The sequence below is a fragment of the Lepeophtheirus salmonis genome, chromosome 9 (assembly GCF_016086655.4).
Source record: "Lepeophtheirus salmonis chromosome 9, UVic_Lsal_1.4, whole genome shotgun sequence".
NCBI lineage: Eukaryota > Metazoa > Arthropoda > Copepoda > Siphonostomatoida > Caligidae > Lepeophtheirus > Lepeophtheirus salmonis.
This window is the reverse complement of record NC_052139.2, coordinates 22748681-22770541: the sequence shown is the minus strand read 5'-3', so window position 1 is coordinate 22770541 and position 21861 is coordinate 22748681. Positions and strand designations below refer to the sequence as shown.

The 21861-nt window shown below is 29.8% G+C and overlaps 1 protein-coding gene across 3 annotated transcripts; it reads left to right on the top strand.

Annotated features, from left to right (window-relative positions):
* The first annotated feature begins 14365 nt into the window (after window positions 1-14365).
* LOC121124633 (aminopeptidase N) lies at window positions 14366-21380 on the top strand. 3 transcript variants are annotated; one of them, XM_040719807.2, is made up of 14 exons: window positions 14366-14425; window positions 15117-15598; window positions 16365-16523; window positions 16590-16830; window positions 16964-17138; window positions 17203-17515; window positions 17656-17842; window positions 17897-18107; window positions 18171-18445; window positions 19131-19324; window positions 19382-19528; window positions 19590-19727; window positions 20928-21012; window positions 21086-21380. In XM_040719807.2, exons 1-14 carry the CDS (start codon window positions 14369-14371, stop codon window positions 21227-21229), a joined length of 2808 nt encoding a protein of 935 aa, XP_040575741.1. In that variant the 5' UTR covers window positions 14366-14368; the 3' UTR covers window positions 21230-21380. The 3 variants fall into 3 exon arrangements, with proteins under 3 accessions (XP_040575741.1, XP_071747226.1, XP_071747225.1); XM_071891125.1 differs by having other exon boundaries at window positions 20954-21012; window positions 21086-21214; XM_071891124.1 differs by having other exon boundaries at window positions 14368-14425; window positions 15117-15589.
* The last annotated feature ends 481 nt before the right edge of the window (window positions 21381-21861 follow it).

Genomic DNA, 21861 nt, shown 5'->3' with positions numbered 1-21861 from the left:
ATGACATTGACGTCAATCCGAATCTGTTAAGTATTATGATAATAATTGGAAAACGATCTACGGAGGAGAAAAAAAGAATTTGATTGCTTGCCAATTTTTTAAGTTTGCCCACTGACAAAGAAAAGAACGCTTTATAATTTTGATTCTAGGTTTATTTTAACAGTAAGGATCATTTGGTTATATGAACAAAACAAAAGTGATTAGATGAAGAAATATCCCCATCGTCAAGCATGGGGCTGGAAATATTATGTTTTGAGAGTGTTTCTCGGCAAAGGAGAGATGACAAATTGTCCACATCGAAGGGAGGATGGAACATCCTAGGCGAAATCTTGGGTGACTACCTTCTTACTTCAGGGCAGGGAACTGAAAATGGATCTTCTAACACGGCAATAACCCAAAACTTATGACCATGGCAACAAAGGTGTGAATAAAAAAGAAGGAACATATTAAGGTCATTGAGTGGCCAGCACAGTCTCCGGACCTCAATCTTATTGAAAATCTTTTTAAATGGGCAAACTTATAAAATCGACAAGCGATCAAATATTTATTTTTCTACACTGTAGATTTATATTAATAATATAGTGAATACGACCTAATTATTATTATATTCAACTATAAAATGTTAAGAATTGAGTTTTTCTTACCAGTTATGAGTCAAAATGATTCTCGTCAAACTTCTTGAAATTCTCTTAAAAGTTATATGTCAATTTTTGGTATACATGATAGAATTAGGACTATTTCAATTTTCATGGTTCTCTAATTTCTAAAAAAATATATAGTGGAGGGTTAACTGAGACACTGAGACCAACACTCGAGAAAACTTTTCTCAATACAGAATTTCGATTAAGATGGGAAAGGGAGACTGAAGGATGCAATTCCAATTAATTAATAGAACACTGAAACAAATAGAAAGATGATATAGTCATCTCTGTCTGGATTTCGCCAAGGCCTTTGATTCTTTGCAATTTTCTTTCCCTATCAGAAAAAATAATAAACATGGGATTTCTGTGAGTATTCAGAGACTTTATAATGTCCTCTTAAATGTTGATTCGGTAATTATTGGGAGAGATTATGTCATTATAGAAAATGAAAAAATAAAAGCTATTGTCCAGGTCCAAACAACGAAACTGGCACGCTAAAAAAATGCTTAGGATTTACATCAGTACATAAAAGCATAGACTGTATTTTTTAATTTAACTTTATTTATATTCTATGTATTTAGAATATAGAGGATTAAATTTTTATTTATATTTCAGAAACAAAGCTATTTTAACAAAATATTAATATTAAGCATGACGTGTAATATGAATCATACAATTAACTACTTTACAATATAAATGCTTACAAGTGTTTCATTTTAAGTCTCAAGTGTTCTAACATTTGTTACTATGCGTTAGTCATCCTATATTTCTTCTCATACATCGAGAATATTTAAACTTTTTGCATGGATATGTTCAATAGGATAGAAGAATGGACTTGTCGATTTGAGCTCGAGATTCGAACTCAGAATAAAATATTTGAGTTTTGATTTGTACTCAACAGCTAATAGTGATTGTTGGAATTAGACACCGATGCTAAGACTTGCAATCAAAAACTCGTGACGTGACTTCTACTCGAATATTAAGACTAGAGACTTTATTAGACTTTTCGGACAATTTTCTAAAAATTCCCTTTTATATTTTCATGGTACTCTAATTTCTAAAAAAAATGAAGGTTTTTATCGTTGAACGAGAAACGGGACTATATAATTGGGATCGTTTCGGTTTTAAATATTTTCTGGTTCAGTACAAGGAGCCTCCAAATGTCTTTTCTCCATATGCCAGCGAATCCATACATATTTGGAAATAAGAAGGATAATGTGCATGATTAGAATATGTCATTTTCTCATAATTTCAACGCCAGATCCTTTGCGTTGCTTAAAGAATCCTTTAATAAATTTCTAGACATCAAAGAAATTTATTGGTGCTTAAACATCAGTTCTAGTTAAAACAAAAAAATGAATTAATATTATTTGCTCTTGGTGTCATTCTAAATTGTATTAGTTGTATTATTTAAAAACTTTTAATTTTAAATATCTCTATGTATTACTTTTGAGTAACCTTAAATAAAAAATCTTTTTTTTCTTTTACTAATTTGAGAAAACATCAAATTTTAATGTTCTTTTATACGTTATTTCGAAGTAAGAAATAAATTATCCAGTAATATTTTCGTTATCTGTTCAATCCTCAAAAACTTTAATTGATTCATTTGGAGGAACGAATGCAAGTACAGAAAACTTACTAATACTGGGTGGTCTATTGAAATCTGAACACTGATTAGCTCAATAATTAACCAAGGGTGAAATTAATTGATATTTTGATAGATTGAAGCATATACAATTTGTTACTAAATATAACCAACCTGAGCTCTCTAACTTACGCTCAAGTCGAGATAATGACACTTGAACGTGATAAACAAATTTCCATTCCACACTCCAAGCAGTTGGGACTTTCTATGTTGTTGCACTTTTGAAAGCCAACGGGTATGTTGCATTGCCCAAGGTGATATGAACTTAACTCCCCACTCAGGGGCATCGTCAAGAAATATAATTAATACTTATAATAATTATCTATTTTTGTGTTACTTGATTATTTTTTTAAAGATTATCTTTTACAAATTCAATATTACTATCTCGTATGCCTGCCAAAAGAGTACCCACATGCAGTTCCAGATATATAGTTCGTTTTGTTCTTTCTTTGAATCTTTTAAACAAAGGAACACCTTCTAACGGCGGCGCGGCGTGGCACCCATACACTCCTGGAAAACAGTTTTAATAATTAATTCTATTGAATGGTGTTTGCCAGATAGATAAAATATAGATATGGATCATGTACATAGAGGTACCCATTATTATTGTTTGAAACTGATTGATAAAAAACTCACTTGTAAAAGTATTTCTTAATAGAACGCATATATTTTTTTCCATTTGTTTTACAAAATATGTATACACATTTTGTTTAATTTTAAACTCACCCATAATTTATTTGCTACATTATCCAGAAAAAAAGAACAAAATCACTTCAAATGATGTTTTTTTTTTTTAAAGTACTATCATGGACTAGAAAGCCCAATATTTTTATGAATAGTTTCATGAGCCTAAATTGAATTAAAAGGCTCACCTTTATTTAAAAGGTCAAAAAGGTCACGAAGGCCATGCTAATTTCTTCCCCGTTGAAGTTAATGTTAATTAAACGTAATTGTAAATTGTCATATTTATTAGTCCCTTAGTTGGTTTGCAATATGCTAAAGGAGAAATAAAAGACTCATGTCCTAAATTTTCAATCAACTTCAATTGACGTTACATTGAACATATATATTTTTGTTTATTGAAATAATTATAAAATTAATTTTATTTCTAATTTTGTAAGCTCAATTTATTGTTCCACAAAAAACCTTTAATATTTTTCAAACTGTTCAAAATTTTCATAAATGTTTTTGTACAATTAGCAAACATTTCTTAACTTCGACCATTTACTTTTAAAAAAAACCTTAGATTATAATCTTTTGTCAAATTGTCAGCCAACGAAATTGAACTGAATAACTAAGGAAACTCATATTTACATTTAAATATGAATGTAAAAAAAAGTTTTCCCATTATTCACACTCCTTTATTAGTTGTATCTTCTAGTTACTTGCCCTTATCACACAGCAAACATAATTTCTCATGTGAGCAAAAAGTATAGCAAGCCTAGACGGACTCAGCCCATGCTACACTGCTACAATAATTTATGGAGAGCCAATCTATATATTACTTTATATCTGAGAATATGCAATTTGTCAAATCCAAACGTATAAATACTCTTTTTTTTATAAATATTACCTTATTATTTATTCCAGCTTTTACATTTTCAGTCTGAGTTCTTTGCTTATTTTGCAAAGTTGAATGGAAGAATAGAGGTGGTAATTAAGAAAATCAAGGGAGTTCTGCAAGACAATACTGGTCAGATAAGAATATAAAACAATAATACATTTGTGAAGGCTATTTTAACCCTGATAAATAAAGCAGACCATAAAATGGGAATTTCTCAAGCAAGAATAATTTTCATAATATAAATCTATCGTAAAATAGATACAAGTAAATAAAAGCTTTTCATATTCAGACAGGTGCATAAAAAAAAAGTTTCTTTTAAAGATAATTTTATAATAAACAGATAGTTTATATAAATTAAATTTGGACTAATTTTAGATGCCTATGAATTGAGGAATGTGGGAAACAATATTGATACGACTCGGTCCAAAATCTATTTTTAAAGGCTCAGTCTCAGGGATTTTTAGTAAAAAGGTTTCGACCCATTTTTGTTGTAAGAATGAGCTACTCCGACCAAAAAAAAAATAACAATCCCTTTTTTGTTTGCCATATCTTTATTTTCTTTATCTTTATAATTTCTAATATACTTATTAGTTAAGATAAAAATCTTGTGTAGAATTGGCAAGTAAAAAAAAAAGAAACTGAAAATCAACGTGATCATCTTACAATTTTTGAGGAGAAAAAGAATAAAGGTCATGGTGTTTAATTAGATGACCTACAATCAGCTGTTACAAGGAACAAAGGAGAAAATGATATAAACTCCCATCTCCATTCTACACTGATTCCAAAAAGGATTTTCAATTAAATATATGCAACAAATTCTCAAAGTGACGCTCCGTCTTTTATGAGCACACACGCATGTTCAATCAAGTTTGGAAAATAATTGAATCTATTAAGGAAAGGATTTTCACTGCTCAGAAATGTAATAATAATGATAACTGCTAAGGAAAAGAAAATGTATCCTTCAAACTACATATTAAAATAAAAAATGGACCATCAAAAAAAAACAGTGGATTTGGATTTTTATCAGTGACGTCCCAACCCCATTTTTTGATAGTCCCCCCCAAACCCCCAAATGATGGAAGCTAGCAACTCCCCTGGTTATGTCTAACGGAGAATCACTTATTAAGCACCGGAATTGTTACAGGATCTATCTTAATTTAATATACTGATCTTACTTTTATAAATATGGGAGGGCACTCACATGCATTGCCTTCAGAGAGGACCCTGTCATGAAGAACACGCCTACTATATACAAGATGTATAACTGATTAGTCTTCATGGATAATATAATAAAGATCAAGTATCAAAAGAGTCCTTATTTAAAGTGTATAAGTGACGACAACCTTGAATTAATTAATTTAGAGGTGTAAATCTACAATTGACAATTTTAATTTATTTCTAAAGTAATTTCTTACAAATACTGTCTTAATTTATTTTTTATTAACTTAGATGTCTTGTTGATTACAATTTACTGTATATATTTGTAATAAGCCTTAAAATATTTTGTAAAAAAATATGTTATTTAAACTAATTTAAGTTTTGGTAATTTTTGACAATTTGTACAATCAAGTTAAATTATTTATAATTAGACAGTTTTTACTAATTTAGAAGTTATATTTCATTTTAATCATGTCTATTTAATCTACTATGAAAATGTCAAGTTCATACGTAATTTTTTTTGCAAACAAAGTGTAAAATACGTTAGGGACATAAGGCATTTCATTTTATTACCTCAACAAATTTAAAAATAGTCACCCAGGCGGTCGAAGGGGCTCCGTACTTCCATAGGCACAGGGTTTGATTGAAAAAAAATTATTTTGCAAAAGTATTTACAAAAAAAAATTCTGAGAGGGTCTCCACACTCATATATAATTTATTTTGGCTGGCTTTAGCTCCATTAATATTGAAGCTAGGATATTCGAATTTTGCCGTTGACATGATCTAGTTACTTCAATTTAATTTTTTTTAAACATTTGTGCCATTCTTTAATTAAAAATATAAAAGTTATTAAATATATTTACTGGATATATATATAATACATTTTTGCTAGATTTTTTTTTTTTTTTTTTGATTCAGAGCTACACTCAAATATTTATTTTACAATGTACAATCAAGCTTATATTTTAAGGGTATTTTATTAACTTAAGAAATGATACTGAAGTTAATGTTTTCGTTCTGAATCGACGATATCATAATAAATTTATTAAAATGTACAATTTTAAGGTAAAGCATTTCCAAATCATTATAAATTATTTTATTTATTATGCTTTAATTGGAAAAATGAGAAAGTTACGGTTTGATTAAGTATCCCTTTCGACACCAAAAGATGTTTTTTTTTATCTTTGTCAAGCTTTTAATGATAAATTCTGTTGTTTATTTTTACAATTAATAAGTAGTTAAGTTTTGATACTCTTTCTTATGAATATTAATTTATTTGACACAGTTAAATATTTATGTCTACTTTTAATATTATTGCAGATTTTTTAAAGTATATTTATTTATAAATACAAATAATGGATTAACAAATATATTTGGAGTAAAATTTTCTAGCCAATGTTTTTTCGTTACAAAAATGATATATTTTAAGTATACAATATACTATAGAACTTATATCAAAATATGAGTCATAATGTTTATTATCAAAGTATTAAAAGCAATGAGCAAGGTCTTTATTTTATAATAGTAATGGTGGTTCATTTGAACGTTTGGAAGATGAGAAAAAATGTAAAGCGCTGGTGTCTTTTTATTTCTTAACTGATTTTATTAAAATTTTTAACAAAATTAACATTATAAAGCAAATATGACATTCAATTAATAGAACTGCCAATATGAGTTCACTACGTCTCCATAAACGACCCACTACCTTCTTGACCATCCTAGAGTGTAAAGTCCCGAATGTTTTCCTTATCCTAGCTCTCAGGGATCTTGTAGATCTGTGAGGACCTTCATTTGAAAGATGTTCTACATTTTCCAAGAAAAAATAGTCTAAAGTGTTCGATTCCAGTTAGTTATAATGCCAAACAGTCTGCTGGAAGTACTTCACATGATAAAAACCAAGAAAAATGAGGTTTATTTTGCTGATGTGAAAGGATGCCCCGCCTTGCTGCCAGATCCTAGCTTGGTATTTCATGATGCTGCAGATCCCAAAGAATACTTTTTTGTGCAAAACATTTGTTTTAGCTTGATCAAAGCTTTGGTTCGGATGACTCTTCTCTCCCTGTTTGAGGGGTAGAAGCTGTTTCTTGATACGTGCATATCTGTGATACCGTAGTTCTTCATTTATGAGACGATGGATGGTTAAACAGGACGCTACGTCATCATATTTATTTTAAAATTTTTTCGCGTATATTTATATCACCACAGAAGGACTTCAGACCATTTTGGCCGTTTGCAGGTAACAAGGCTTCTGGGAAATCATTGTCATTGGGTTTTTACCATCCTGCTCGACAACTTAAATTATTTTTTGGACGAATGGAATTGTGCACCTGACTGATTGATACAAAAATGCGTTACTCTTATTTGTGTGTGCTTATAATTAACCGGTTGGTAAGGGGTGGAATGGGACCAGAAAAAAATTCCGAATGTTTAAAGAACTGCCCTTATTTAAGAAAAAAATATAATAAAAAATAAAAGACATTATCAGAAATTTGGCAAATTCCATTTTATAAAAAATGTAAATACATTATTGTATAAGTTTTGTCCTCAATGACTGAATAAAAAACAACGGAAGCTTCTGTTTAACCAAAACAATTAAAAATTGGAAATATGCATGAAATTGTGCAACACATGTATTGTTGTATTCATTAAATTATAATTAATTATTTAATTGTATTATTTCGAACAAATATTATTTAAAATTATAGTGTAAAATTCCTTTGAATATTTAATATTTTAAAAAAGTAAGTTTGGTTCTTTTTTAACTTTGTATTTTTTTTTTTAAATTAAATTATTTAATAAACATAATAAAACAAAATACTAACCAAATATTTAATGAAAAATTAACAATTTTTAATCATAAATCATGATAGAATATAACTATGCAACTATATATAAGTCAGTGCAATAGCTTTAGATTTATAAATTATTTCTTTCCCTTAAATTTTTGTTGTTGCTGTAGATTTTTGTTTGTCCGGTCTTTCCCTTGAGTCCTTTAGAAATAACTAAGGAATATGTTATCCACAAGAAGGTATTACAGTATACAGTTTGTGGACGCCACTTAAAAAAATTAAAAATGATATTCCTCCATAATTTATTACACTATTATTAAAATGTAGAAATTAACAATGAAGAATATTTTAATATTTCGTTTAGTTATGTAAGTTAATCAATGAATTCATATAGAAAGTTAATATTAATGACTAAATTCAGAGTTAAAAGAGAACATAATTTATTATGTGAATACTGAAGTAAACTTTTTATAATCACAACTTAATTGATTTAACTTAAATAATAAATAAAAAAAAAATAGGTTTCATTAAATAAGTTTTGATTCGTTGGATTACAATTATCTTCTGTTATTCAGTGAACGCATGTAAATAGTTATTAAGTAATAATTCTATAGTTCCGAACAATTGGCCCAGAATTGGTCAAAAATTGATTAACTACCTAAAGATTTTGGGACTTTTTTAATGTTTATTTTCGAATGAAAAGTTGTGTGAGAAGTGCTTTTTCGAAATAAACATGTTGAGTTCCTTATAAAAGTATCCTTTCCTACCCTTTTCCCCCGTATTTGAGACCACATTGGCTGGAAGGCCAGTAATAGTATGGAGGAATTTTGTGGAACTGGATGAATTATTATAGAGTTTAAATTCGGTAGCTGGACTTTTTGGAGACACCGGACTATATAAAGACAACCTATAAACTTTATTTACTTTTGAATTACTCGAATATAGTCCGTTCATGGACTTTATGAAGACTGCTAACTATTTCGATAAAATTAGAAGTTCGAACCGTTTTTTTCTAAAAGGAAAAAAAAAGATGAGAAAAGAAAAACAATACAAATATCAAATATTAATTATTTTTTAAATTTAAATCAAAGATTGAAGTTTGAACGGATTCCTGCATTGAATCAGAACAGACTTTGTGTGGTAGGTGCACTACAGAAGAGAGATCCAAGATTAATTTCTCATGACTTGATGTGCTCAGTAAGGAATTGATTTCATTTGGCTTCCAAAAATGGTTGGGAGGAGCAGTTTGTTCACTCTAAAGATCTACGGAGGCTTGGGAATGCTTGACGTAAAATGACAATGGCATCTCTTTTTATTATCTTGGAGGAGGAGGCCCCACATGTTGGGTTCCCCTGGAAGAGGGCAATACTGACAAACTGAAGTTAAAAAGAATCCATATAGTTTCCAGTGGTCGCTTATTAGATAAATGAATAGCGTTCCGATGAAATCCCAAAGAGCATACTTGCTAGCTATAGGCTCAGAGGCTCCAATGAAGAAATAAGCCGATTACCATATATCTACCTGCAAAAGTGAAAAATAATATTTTGTTAGTAAAAGTAAATAATGCGTTATATGCAAGAGGGGTTCATCCTCTATTGCTGACGAATCAATTGTACCAATACTAATTCAATCCAAAAAAGACTGAGTGGCCTTCAAAGTTGCCACATCAACTATCAGAGACAGCATCTCTTGGCAACCTTTCCCAATTTTCTACCAACCTTGATCATTAAGTAGATCAAAGATGGCAGATCTCGGGTTACTTTACGTTGAGTCAAACCTTATGAGGATCTTGACAGAGAGTGGAGTTAAATGCCAGGAGATTTTTCACTTGAGACATATCACAATGAGGGATTAAAGCAGCAAGCTTACATTTAATATCCAACTCTTCATCTGATTGGAGCTTCTTAATAATATCTCCCATATAACAAATCTGCTCAAGACATATCAAACATCTCTAGACGTTAGTTCTATTTCCTCCAAAGACACTACTTCATTAAAAATATTCCTCTTTATTTTGAACCAAAAAATAAAACGCCTAATCCAAACAGTCCTCTTACCACCTATTTCAATAAGAAACACTACTAACTATTTTATCGAGACCATACAGTTAATTCTTTAAAATAGTATTTAACACCACATTATTTTCCTATCTGTCTAATTCAATCTTGTCATCCTGGCTTACCACTTGCCGCCAAGAAATTTCCCATTTATGTGAAGAAAGAGATAACCCCACCCCGTGTGTCCCGTCATCCAAATCTTGGATATGACCAATTCATTGGGCAGTACACCTCGACCAGCAATATCAGCTGTATTTTAATATCCAAAAACATGTTTCCAAAAGTTTGGATTCATGTTATCTCCAATATTTTGAGCCCTATTGGTAATGTAGGTCTTCCATCGAGTCCGTCCAATCGTGTACAGAGTTTATATGTAATGGTATTATAGACTCAAAATGAAAAACCAATTTTGTAGCCATTACAGTAGCTTCTAGTTCCATTGCTGCACATTCTTATACCAAAACATTTTAGTGGAATGCCAAAAATGGAATCGCCGTAGCTCTTGGACAACGCACTTGGAAGAAGTTATTCTCTTGAATTCAATGTGTGTATGTTCGCGCCCAGGTGATTCATAGATAAATAAATATACTTTCTGTGTATGGATTTCACCGAAAAATTCCTAGATCAGATGGAGTAATTGTAATACAATAGTTTTTACTTAGACTTAATCAGTGCAACTCCATCTAACCAGTTAAAGGAACATAAAAAAAATAATTGTCTGATCAATGTCCTTGTGCTTACACAGTCATTATCACTGTGTCAACTAAACGAAATCTGTTGTCGGAGTCGTTTAAATATTTTGACTCTCAAAGTCGTTGCTCATCTGTGCTATATACAACAAAGATTCTTCTGCAGAAGGCTTGGGAAATAAAAGGGGATTAAGATTCAGAAAGTTGTAAAGGAATGGAATGCATAGAGAAATCAGTTACATTTACTAAATGAAATATAATTTTTCTAGGGGTGTTGTTTTTGGTTTAAGGGATGATTTTTGTGTTGAATTTTGTGTATTTTGGGATGCCTCTCAGAAGGGATGGAAAGCTGAGCTTTATTTCCATATTGTAAGAAAAGATGGGTCAGTATTCGTAAATTTCTTATCTAGTTGAATAAAGAGTAGCAAAGGATGCCTCTTATCAAATGTAACACGGACTTTAATGTGCATTCTCGAAATTTCAGCTATGTGAGCAATCTTATAAACCCCCAAACGGTATAAAATATCTATTAGATCGTATTGAAGTTGAGGGCGTACCAACAAGGAAAAGCTCGGAGAGTTCTTTGTCTCTGAGGGTATTGACCCATCAAATACAATTTGCAACCACGTAGACGTTGAGCTTTTCTGTCTGAGGAATATAATTAAAATTGGACGTTTATACAAATTTAAGTTCTTCAACAGACAAAAATATTGCATATCCATCCCATGCATTACTTCTACATAATCATCTTTACAGCTAAGATTCTTCCTAAATTAAAATTCCAAAGAATGAAACCGTTTTAAGGCACTATTTCTTGTATTTCCAATGGGGGATATTCTGATATGATATTCTATCTATCTAATTCACAGCGTCTTGGAAACTGGTAAAGTCATGATGGGCTAAATGTCGTTTGAATAACTTACACTTAGATAGGAACTAATCTAACTTAGAAATAATTTGTTTAATTTCCTTGCAGCTGCAAATTAATTTAATTGAATTTTGTTAATATATCTGGTAATAAGCAGCGTCATTTTTGATGTTTTTAAGATCATAACAAAGTCCAGTTTTAGAGTCGAAAAAATAATACAAATGTTTCAGGAAGGTTCCCTTTGATGGCCATGTAACATCTGCTGGAACAAACGTTAAAACGGTTCATCACTATCGATGTCAAACTGTCGAAACAATCTGGAATTGAGGGAATGTGCCGAGATCTTATGTACTTCCGTGATACCAGCATTGATTGATTTGTGATCTGATTTTTATGTTGCCAGACTCTCCCTGTGGATTACACAAAATACTGCAAGTACACCAAGAACGGCTTGTCAAGAAACTGATGAAAGAATCATGACGACCGGCACCATCACTTGCACAGCAAGAATGTTAGAAAGGGGTTAGTTTTTCTCTTGGAAAAAATTATCAATAATATCAAATACTGACTGTCCTTTAGGTATGATAAAACTTCCTACAAAAATCATTTCTGGAACCAACTTTTCATCTTTGACAAAAATACACTTAAGCAAGAAGCACATATTTATTTCTTATTAAAATTGACTCATCTAACTCCAAGGTAAATTATGTTGCAGAAATAATGCTACACAATTTATCATCCATGTTTTCAGCCCTTTATTCTATTTTTCTTGAACTGAGCTATTACTGAGAGGTATATACTTCTTAATTGAGCCTGGTGACTTATTTACAAATATGTGCATAATCTTTATTACTCCCAATCGTGTAAGCCTTACCAGATCTTGCAATCAGCAAGGATATATTGTAGGAAGCACGCAAACCGTTAGTGGATTATTGTGAACTGATTGAACCCCTATTCTCGATATTTTTTCGTGCCTAGAACTTTTATCGAAGCAGGAAACAAATAGTTTTCATAAATCTGAGGGACTCTTGGTCTAAATAGTTACAGATATAAAAGATTATGGATGCCAAAAAAATACTTTAATACAGTTTAATAATCACTGGACGTCCTTTAAGTACTTATATGAAGTTTTAGGGTATACAGGGTGGAAAAGGTAAATTCAGAATTTCTTTTACGGCTAATCATGGAAATTGCAGAAATTATTTGATAAAAAATTTAATACTTGTAACAAGTTAAATGTGTTAGCTGTCGAATTTAAAAACATACTTTTTGAGTAACTCGTTGAAATATGTAAATAGTCAGGGAAGTTTCCATCATCGAAGCTAGATGCACGGGACACTCCGCACAGGAGATACTTCAAATATCCAAAATCAATAGTTTATGACGTGATTAATGCCTTTGAAGAGGGGGAAAGGCTGCCAGAGCAGCTCATTCAACAAGATCTGATAAAATCAAGGCATAAAACGATCAATTACCACTCATCTAGACACACCAATTGCTAGGCTGGCCAAGGACTGCAAAGGGACCATCAAAAATGACATCAAGATTGACCTGCGATACTTATCTAGGTTCAGGGCCTCATAGCATCTACTAACAGAGCAGAATAAGGCAGACAGAATGAGCAAAGGCAAGATTTTCATTAACCAAAGAAAAGAAAGGTGGTTATCTGCGCTTTTTTTCTCAGACGAGATAACTTGTCCATTGACACCAAGCATAAGCTTAAAAATGATAGATGGAACTGTCTAGACCCTGACAAGGTCTAACCAGTCATGAAAACAAAGAATCTGGCTTCGGTTATCATCCTGGCGGCCATCATCACGGACCGACTAGTTATGACCCCTACCTCTTCCAAAAGGACCAGTAGGTGACCAAGGAGACTACAAGGAGGACATGGTCTTCCCATGAATTAATGTAGTTACTGATTGGAAGCCATATACATTTTAGCAATACTCAGCACCTGCTCATAAGGGCAGGACTGTCCTAGAGTTATTAGGACAAAATAGGCCATATATATGTATGTGTTTTATATGGTAGACATTACAAACTGACAGGCGTTAGATTAATGTAAATCAAAACCATTGTCATTTACGGCTTGTATAAACTTAATATATCATCATGAAATTGAAAAAGGTAATTCGCATAATTCTTGACAGATGGCAAAGCCAGTATTTAATTAACCAATTTTGAAACTACTGGGCGTCCATTTCCATACGAATCTACTAATATTCTCATACCTTTTTCTTCACTTGCGTCAGAGATTGAAAGCACTGATATTTTGTCAAAGGCAGCACCTTTTAAATAAGATCTCAAATAAGTTAACTTGAATATTAGTTTTAATTCTTAGTGATCTATAATAGAGTGAGAAGTTTTGTTCCAAATCGAAAACTTAACTAAATCTCCATAATTTTAGGGAGTTCTAACTTCGAAATATGAGGTAGACTATTCTGTTTCACTGTTCCAACATCATAATTCAATGACTTCAACTAGGAATTACTATTCTTTTCAATTTAACATAAACTAAGTTAATTTCTTTATGAACTTTACGAAATTTCCTTTGAATACTTTTTGTTCCTCAAATAACGCCAAATGAACATTTACATTCACAAACAAATAAAATGAAGCATATATATCCATCAAATTGTCAAATTCTTCTAAAACACATTTTGGATAATCTTTTAAACTTAAATGATCTACGTTTTCGACATCTATTTCATTGGTTAAATCCCCGTTTCAAAACTTTGTTTCAACCTTTATAGAGTTCGTAGAGAAATTTCAGGCCTAATTTTTACCGAAATTTACAAATTAACGACTATTAAAAAATATCCCAATGATATCCAGGTCAAAGGACCATGTGTAAGAACCCCAATAATTTTTCTACGTGAGTATTCACAGTAAGGTTTTTATTATCAATACCAATAAAAAGAAGAAAAACAATCATTACAGGAACAAATTGGAACATGTCACGACTATTATTTTTGATTGTTCCATGGTTAATGTATTTTAATTGTGTTAGGGTAAGTATTGTTTTATCTTTTTAATTTAAATATGCAGTCAAACCTAGTAGAAGAGCAACCTTTTTTAAGGTTGTCACCACAGAAAACAACTATATCCTTCCTTTAAATCTACTAAATAGATATCTTGGTTAAAATAAATCACTAGAACTAAGCGGTCGCTTTTTCAGTTTCCCTTGCCTGATCACGGTAAAAAGATACGAAAATTTAGTATTTTTCGATTGTTCTGGAGTGCAGGGCTATTTATTTTCTCAATTTACACTTTTTAATGTTTTTTCAGTTTGTAGAATTGATATTAAGCTATTTTTGCAAAGTTTAAAACAATATACACTTTTTGAAAACAATTTTATAACATAGTTATTAATACTTTAGATATAAAGTCAATTTGAATACTAGCAATTTTTTTAATCCCATCAATGGGGGAAATTTGGTCTTTTTTATTACATATAACTTTTAAATTACCCTTAAATATTTTTTTTTATTGAATAAATATGTTTTTGAATACAACTTATGAGAAAATATTACGTAGGCTGTAAATTAGGAAGATTGTTCACAGCTAAGGAGGTTATCCCACAAAAGAGCTTTAACACAGGTCAATTAATCTTGCTAGAAATTAAAAATAAGCATACTTCGTTATTCCTCAAAAACATATAATTCATTTTTTAGTGTTTTTCTTTTTTTTTTACTTTTTCAGGCACTAGATTTTCGATTACACCATCATATAAAACCTAAAAGCTATGATATCGAACTCAGTCCACAATATCAAGAATCCAACAAACTTTCTGGAGTCATTAAAATTGAAGTTGAGTGCGTTATGGACGGGTCTAAAAATATTACATTGCATGCCAAAATGATTAATATTACATATATGAACATTATAGAAAAAATATCAAAAAATATCATAAATATTACAAACGTATCATATGGACAAGCTGGTTCGGACTTAGTTATCATTCATATATCAGAAAATCTGAGTAATGGATCAGTATATATTATGAGAATGAATTACACTACTATAGCAAAAGATGAACTAGAAATTTATGAACCAGAAATAAATCAAACAGGAACAATGGATTACGAGGAATACTACTACGACTATAATTCAACTATAGAAACAATAGATGTAGCAACAGTATATAATGAATATGGAAATACTCCAGGATTTTTGTATGAAAAGTAATATACATTTGCCTTCATATCTAATCCTTAACAATATAGAAGCGACTTCAAAATTTAAAGCAATTTTAATGATTCAAGAATAGTGTAGGTTCTATATCAAAATATATATTCAGGGCTGTCACCAAGAGCAGTTATACAAGAATAAAGTTGCAACCCCTTTTCTTTATTTTAAATTTAGAAAAATACATAATAAGTGTACTTATAACTTTTAAGTTAAAGTTAAGCAAAACTAGTTTTAGAGTGAGCAAAGAGAAAATTCTGGGTTTTTTTTATATTTTTAAAATATGTTAATATTTTAAAAACAAAATGTTAAACATTAATGACATTATTTGAGACTTTTCTAATTTTTTTCCAATTTTATTTTTTTATGGAACAGTATATTTTTTCATTTTTTAAATTGCCATTGTCTCGGTTGTCAGTCTTTAAGAAACGTCTCCAAATTCTAAAGTGCTATCTACAAGACATCATTTCCACCAATATAATAAGTACCGTCTTGCCCGTACGTGTATTTTAGTTTATATATGGAATGGATTACGTAAATCTTTAATTATATTTCATGCAAGAAAATATTTTGAAAATATATTTTGATTGCAATATTTATTATTCTTATCAACATTATAGGTCAAAACAAGCCAATAATTTCGGGGGGAGGGGTCCTTGGTGTCAAATTTGACCAAAAAACAAAAAATGGGTTAAAATAATATTTTTTTACGAATGACAAATTAATTATTCATACTTTTTGATTATATTTATTTCTTTTCAGAGGAGTTTACTATACACAAATGGAGCCAATATACGCTCGAACTGTCTTTCCTTGCTTTGATGAGCCAAGCTTTAAGTCCATATTCAATATAGCACTTCGTCGTCCCAAAAATATGACCTCCATTTCAAATATGCCAATTAGTGAAACAATTACAGAAGAGTACAGTTTTTATAGCTTTAATCTATATACACACATATACTAAATCATAATTATTCTTTCAATTAGAAATTCTTCAGATTTTGTCTTAGATTTTTTTATGCCCACTCCATTAATGAGCACATATCTGGTGGCATTTGTCATTAACAATTACACCAATGAAAGAATTCCTACAAATGATTCTGAAAAATTAAGAATTTGGAGTTCTGAAGAAGACAAGTTAAAAACATGCTGGGCAAAGAGGGTCAGTCCAACTTTGTATGAAAATTTAGTTAAATACTTTGGAACTAATCTGCCAATTCCTCAGGAGGTTAGTTAACACATGAATCGTAAGAATGGCTTTTAGGGAATTTCAATTTTCTTCTTGGAGGGAGGGGGGGACAGGAAATTGCAAAATTTCCTTGAGATAAGCAGATATAAAATATTAATTGTCTGGATTTAAGGATTTCATTACAGTTCCTGCAATAAAACGGGCTGTTGCCATGGAAAATTGGGGTCTCACAACTTTCCTATCAAAATGCATGTTGATAGAAGAAAATGGGAAATCAATTCTTTCTTTAAATTCAAAGGATGAAATTGTAGTCACTATTGCACATGAGGTTACACATCAGTGGATGGGTAATGTTTGAAGTTTATTCATTTAATCAAAAAATTGTTTTTGTATTTTTATTTTATAAAATAGGTGATATTGTAACTCCATCGTGGTGGGATGATTTATGGCTTAAAGAAGGGACCACAACTTATGTATCCTATTTGGCTTCATTGGAATTTTTTTCATGGGATAGATTTGTGATCTATGTTTTTCAAGAATCCATGAGAATGGATTCTACAAATCTTTCTCGATCGATTAAGAGAAATATAATAAATAACAGAGAAATATTATATATGTATGATCCTATAACGTATAATAAAGGCGCTTCAATCATAAGAATGTTAAGTGGTATCATTGGAGAAGAGGAACTTCAAAAGGTTTTCCAGAATCTAATGCAAAAGTAGTGAGTCTCATTTCTTCTCATTTTCGATTTGTGGACTCTGCTCTTAAATTAGTTGTAATTATGCTCATTCTTGTCTCAATTTTACTTACTAAATATTAATTTAATATATGTATTTAAAAAATATTTGTAACTAATCCTAGTAAATTGAAAAATATTGGTGAAGATATTTTTTGGAAAGAAATAGATGAGGTCATATCTTCTAAAAAACATGTTATCCCACAAAATTTGACATTCAAGGTTTTGATGGGATCATGGCTGACTCAAGTAAGATATCCAGTTATAACAGTGTCTCCAAATTTCGAAAAAGGCTCTATTCAGATCTCTCAGGTTTGAAACTTTAGTTCATCTCTTCCAATCACAATTTTTTTTTTTTGCAAATAGAAATGTTTTGCTAATGATTCTTCGAGTGAAGATAGAAGTGATAATGTATGGTGGGTTCCATTAAAATATCACATCATAAACAAACACGATAATGGAACAATCAAACTAATTTGGCTAAATGATACTAAATTGGATCAAACATATCATGATGTGGATTTAACTAAAACTTCCAATTGTTTATACCCTGTGATTTTCAACATTAATCAAACAGGTACGATAATTAAGTAATTATATTTCAATATATTTCATTCGTTTGTCTTCACTACTATCTAAGGATACTATCGAATTAACTACAATGAAGAAAATTGGAAACGAATTACACTTTATCTACGTAGTAACTACACAAGAATATATAAATATAACAGAGTCCAATTAATAGATGACTCATTTAGTCTGGCTATTGCAGGGTACATTAGTTACTTAGTACCTTTTAAAATAACTACATACTTGCCAAATGAAGATGAAGCATTGATTTGGTTAACATTCTTTCAAAAGTTATCAGACATCACATCAAATATATTTAGTATGGAAATTCAAGACAAAATTAAGGTAGGTAGAGTTTAAGCTTTAGTCAAAGTGGTGAAACATAGACCAAGCATTCTATATTTGTCCCAATGAAATAGTGTCGACAACTTTTTTTTGCTAGGGACGTTGAATGATTTTAAATTGTCATTGAAATATAAATTCTAATCTATAACTTACTACTCAACCTCCATGAAGTCACTTTTAGAATCGTTTAACAATTTAATTCTTTCGAGGGTATAAAAAAATGAAAGCTTCACATAGAAAATGGTAATGTAACGTCAAAAGATGTAGTATATTTTCTTTTCAACTGTTTGCATCAGCTGACTCTACGTATTATGCACTCAAAAAAGGGATTTGGATTATTTTATTAATTAAATTAAATCATGGGTTTCGTTTAGAATAAATGTTACTTTCTACTCAGTCATTGATCAAATTATCAATTCAATGTATATAATGAACTTTTCTCTAAATAATAATAAACAATTGGCAAATAGAAAAAAATAAAAAAGGTTAGCTACCATATGCTTTTTCAAACCTTTATTTCCTTTTTTACTGTCTAGGTTGCGAATTGATAAAAATCTAGTCTTGTTCTATGCAACATCATAATCCCTTTATATTATAATTTAAGGCAGAGTTATTGATATATCATTTACAAAAGTATAATTCCTTTGAATGAGATAATTATACTCTGAATCATTTTCATTTTTAGATTTACTTACGCAATATAACTCAAAAATTATTTGATAAATATGAAAAGGAAAATTCAGATTCAAAGGATTTTTTGGAAAAAAAATTGTGGCAGCTTTCTACTCAGTGGTCCTGCAAGTTTGACAATCCGAAATGTATAAATATATCCATCAAAGCAGTTGAGGAGTGGATGAAAGATGTTAAAAAAGTTCCAAAGTATATTTTTTCAAATATTTCATTAATTAATCTTAATTCGTTTATTTTAAAAACAAGTGAGGACATTTTTGACGCTCTAGTTTGTACAGCAATTCAAGAGGGGAATGAATCTGTATGGAATTTTGTTGCTATTCAAAATATATCTAACCCAAATAAACTTATAGCAAGTTTAGCATGCTCAAAAAATGTGTTTATCATAGAGAAGTATTCATATTATCGGAACACTAATATTCAGGATGTTCGATCTTAATTCATTTTTTTAAAGGTTTTTGAATATGACTCGAGAAAACCAGAAATTTAATTCCAAAGCAAACATAGTTTATGACAAAGTTTGTGAAACTCAAATTGGAAGATCAGTATTTATTGATTTTTTGAAAGTTGAATTTGATCGAATTATGATATCGTAAGTAAATTTTACGTGATTATTATAAGCTATAACTGTTTTACCATATTGCAATTAGATTTTTAAAGTATTTACATTTCCTTAAACAATTGTTAAGATAACACATACATTGTCGTTTGGTTGTTATCAGCCGTTAATAGCTGTGGGTTTTTTTTTACCTTTGTGTGGTTCATTACTTTAAGTGGTTGGCAAATACTGTGATTTTGACAATTTTTACTGTTCATTTTTTGAGGAATGGATACGATATATACATTTATAGGATTACCACATGTCCTCTTTTAACAGAACATGTTTTTTTTGTATCCTGTCCACAGTATCTGGAAACTTTTTTTATGGGATTGTTGAGCAAGCTGTTGATATTTATTGATAGACTAACAAAACAGATGAAATCACGATTTAAAAATTATCTAACTTTGATGTTTTTTGAAGATGCAAAGAAGATTAAATATCTTTTTTTTAATTGATAGGATAAATAAAATATAACTTTAAATTATAGAAATTTCAAAATATTTAGAGAAGGCTTCCTACATCTGGCTTGTTGCATCTTTTTGCAAAATTATAATTATTGGTCATTTACAGAGATTTAGAATTACATATTAGTTATATCTAATATATATCATATAACTGTTGTTCCTTAGATGTAATACTACACGCCCAGTTCAAACTAGGTGTGACTGATGTATTCTTTAAAGTATAACTTTATAAATTACGACCATAATAAAGACTGTATTAATTCTATTACTATTTTCTTCACAACTGTTGTATCCGTATACAACAATAATATTATGGTCACCATAATCTACACCTTTAAAAAAACCTTAAACCCCCTTAAACTTATTCTTTAATTAGCACTATATACTAAAATCACAAAATCATCTAATTTTTAAAAATAAAAATTTATAAAATATTAACAAGATTCAAATATCTTTTTATAAAAACTTCATAATTTAATTAATATTTACTATTTTAAATTGTATTATTCAATGAAAATTATAGACTTTTATTAAAGAAAGGATATTTTTTTTTAAATCACCCTTTTATTATGAAAAATCCTTTTAAATAATAGATTAAAAAATTGCTCCTTTTTTTTATGAAGGTTATATTAGTTTGATCATGCCCTATTAATTGTTTTAACTTACTCATTAGTATATTATTTTAATTCAAGTTGAACTTATTACTACGTATACATATTTTATTTAGGAAAGATATTGTTTTAATCTTGTCAGTGCAAGAAACAATGTATAAAGTCTTGGAACTTTCCAATAACATAACGTGTTTTGAGAAGGTAAGTCATTGCTAACTATTATTGAGTTATATCTATACATGATCTGCATTCTTCATTGGGTGTCTAAATTCAGGTTGCCCAATTCATGAAGACAAAGCCCCTTTTTTCTGAAATTACAATCAATATTAAAAGGAAAGAATGGAACATGAATCAAGCTAACGTTAAAATTGTAAATGACTGGATTCAAGAAAATATTACTAGTTTTAGATTACACTAGTGAACAAACTTTTTTCTTTCAATTGCAATGGTGTGTGTGTTATTGGATTTTCGTTGAGAATAATTTTTCTAAACTTTTTATATTTTAATTTAACATATTACTAAATAATACAAATATTTGATAATACAAAAATATAGTTATAATGTATTTATGATTGATAGTAACATGGGTAGATACTTCATTCTGACATAAATATTATAAATTACTAAATAACTATGACATCCACTTATATTTGTATTGAACGACATATGTATCTGATCATAAGATCATAATATGATCCTTGTAGTAAAGGAACATGTCATATAAACATTTGTCCACAAATTTACTCCAGTTTTTCTATACTTTTATCATTATACTATCGTACTCTGCTGAGAAAAATACAAAAAAAAAAAGTTATATCATGGTGAAAATATTGTACATATGCACTTTACTTATAACCCTCAAAGCAAATGTTGCCATTCTTTACATTATGATGAATTCAAAATTTCAAAAATAGCGCTTGGCTTATATACAGGCAAAGAAGAATTTTGTATAATTTCTGTAATATACATATTCAAAATGAAAAGAAACTGCTTAAACAATCCATACAATTTTTGTTTTGTTTGTGTTTAATTGACATTCTGTGACAATAA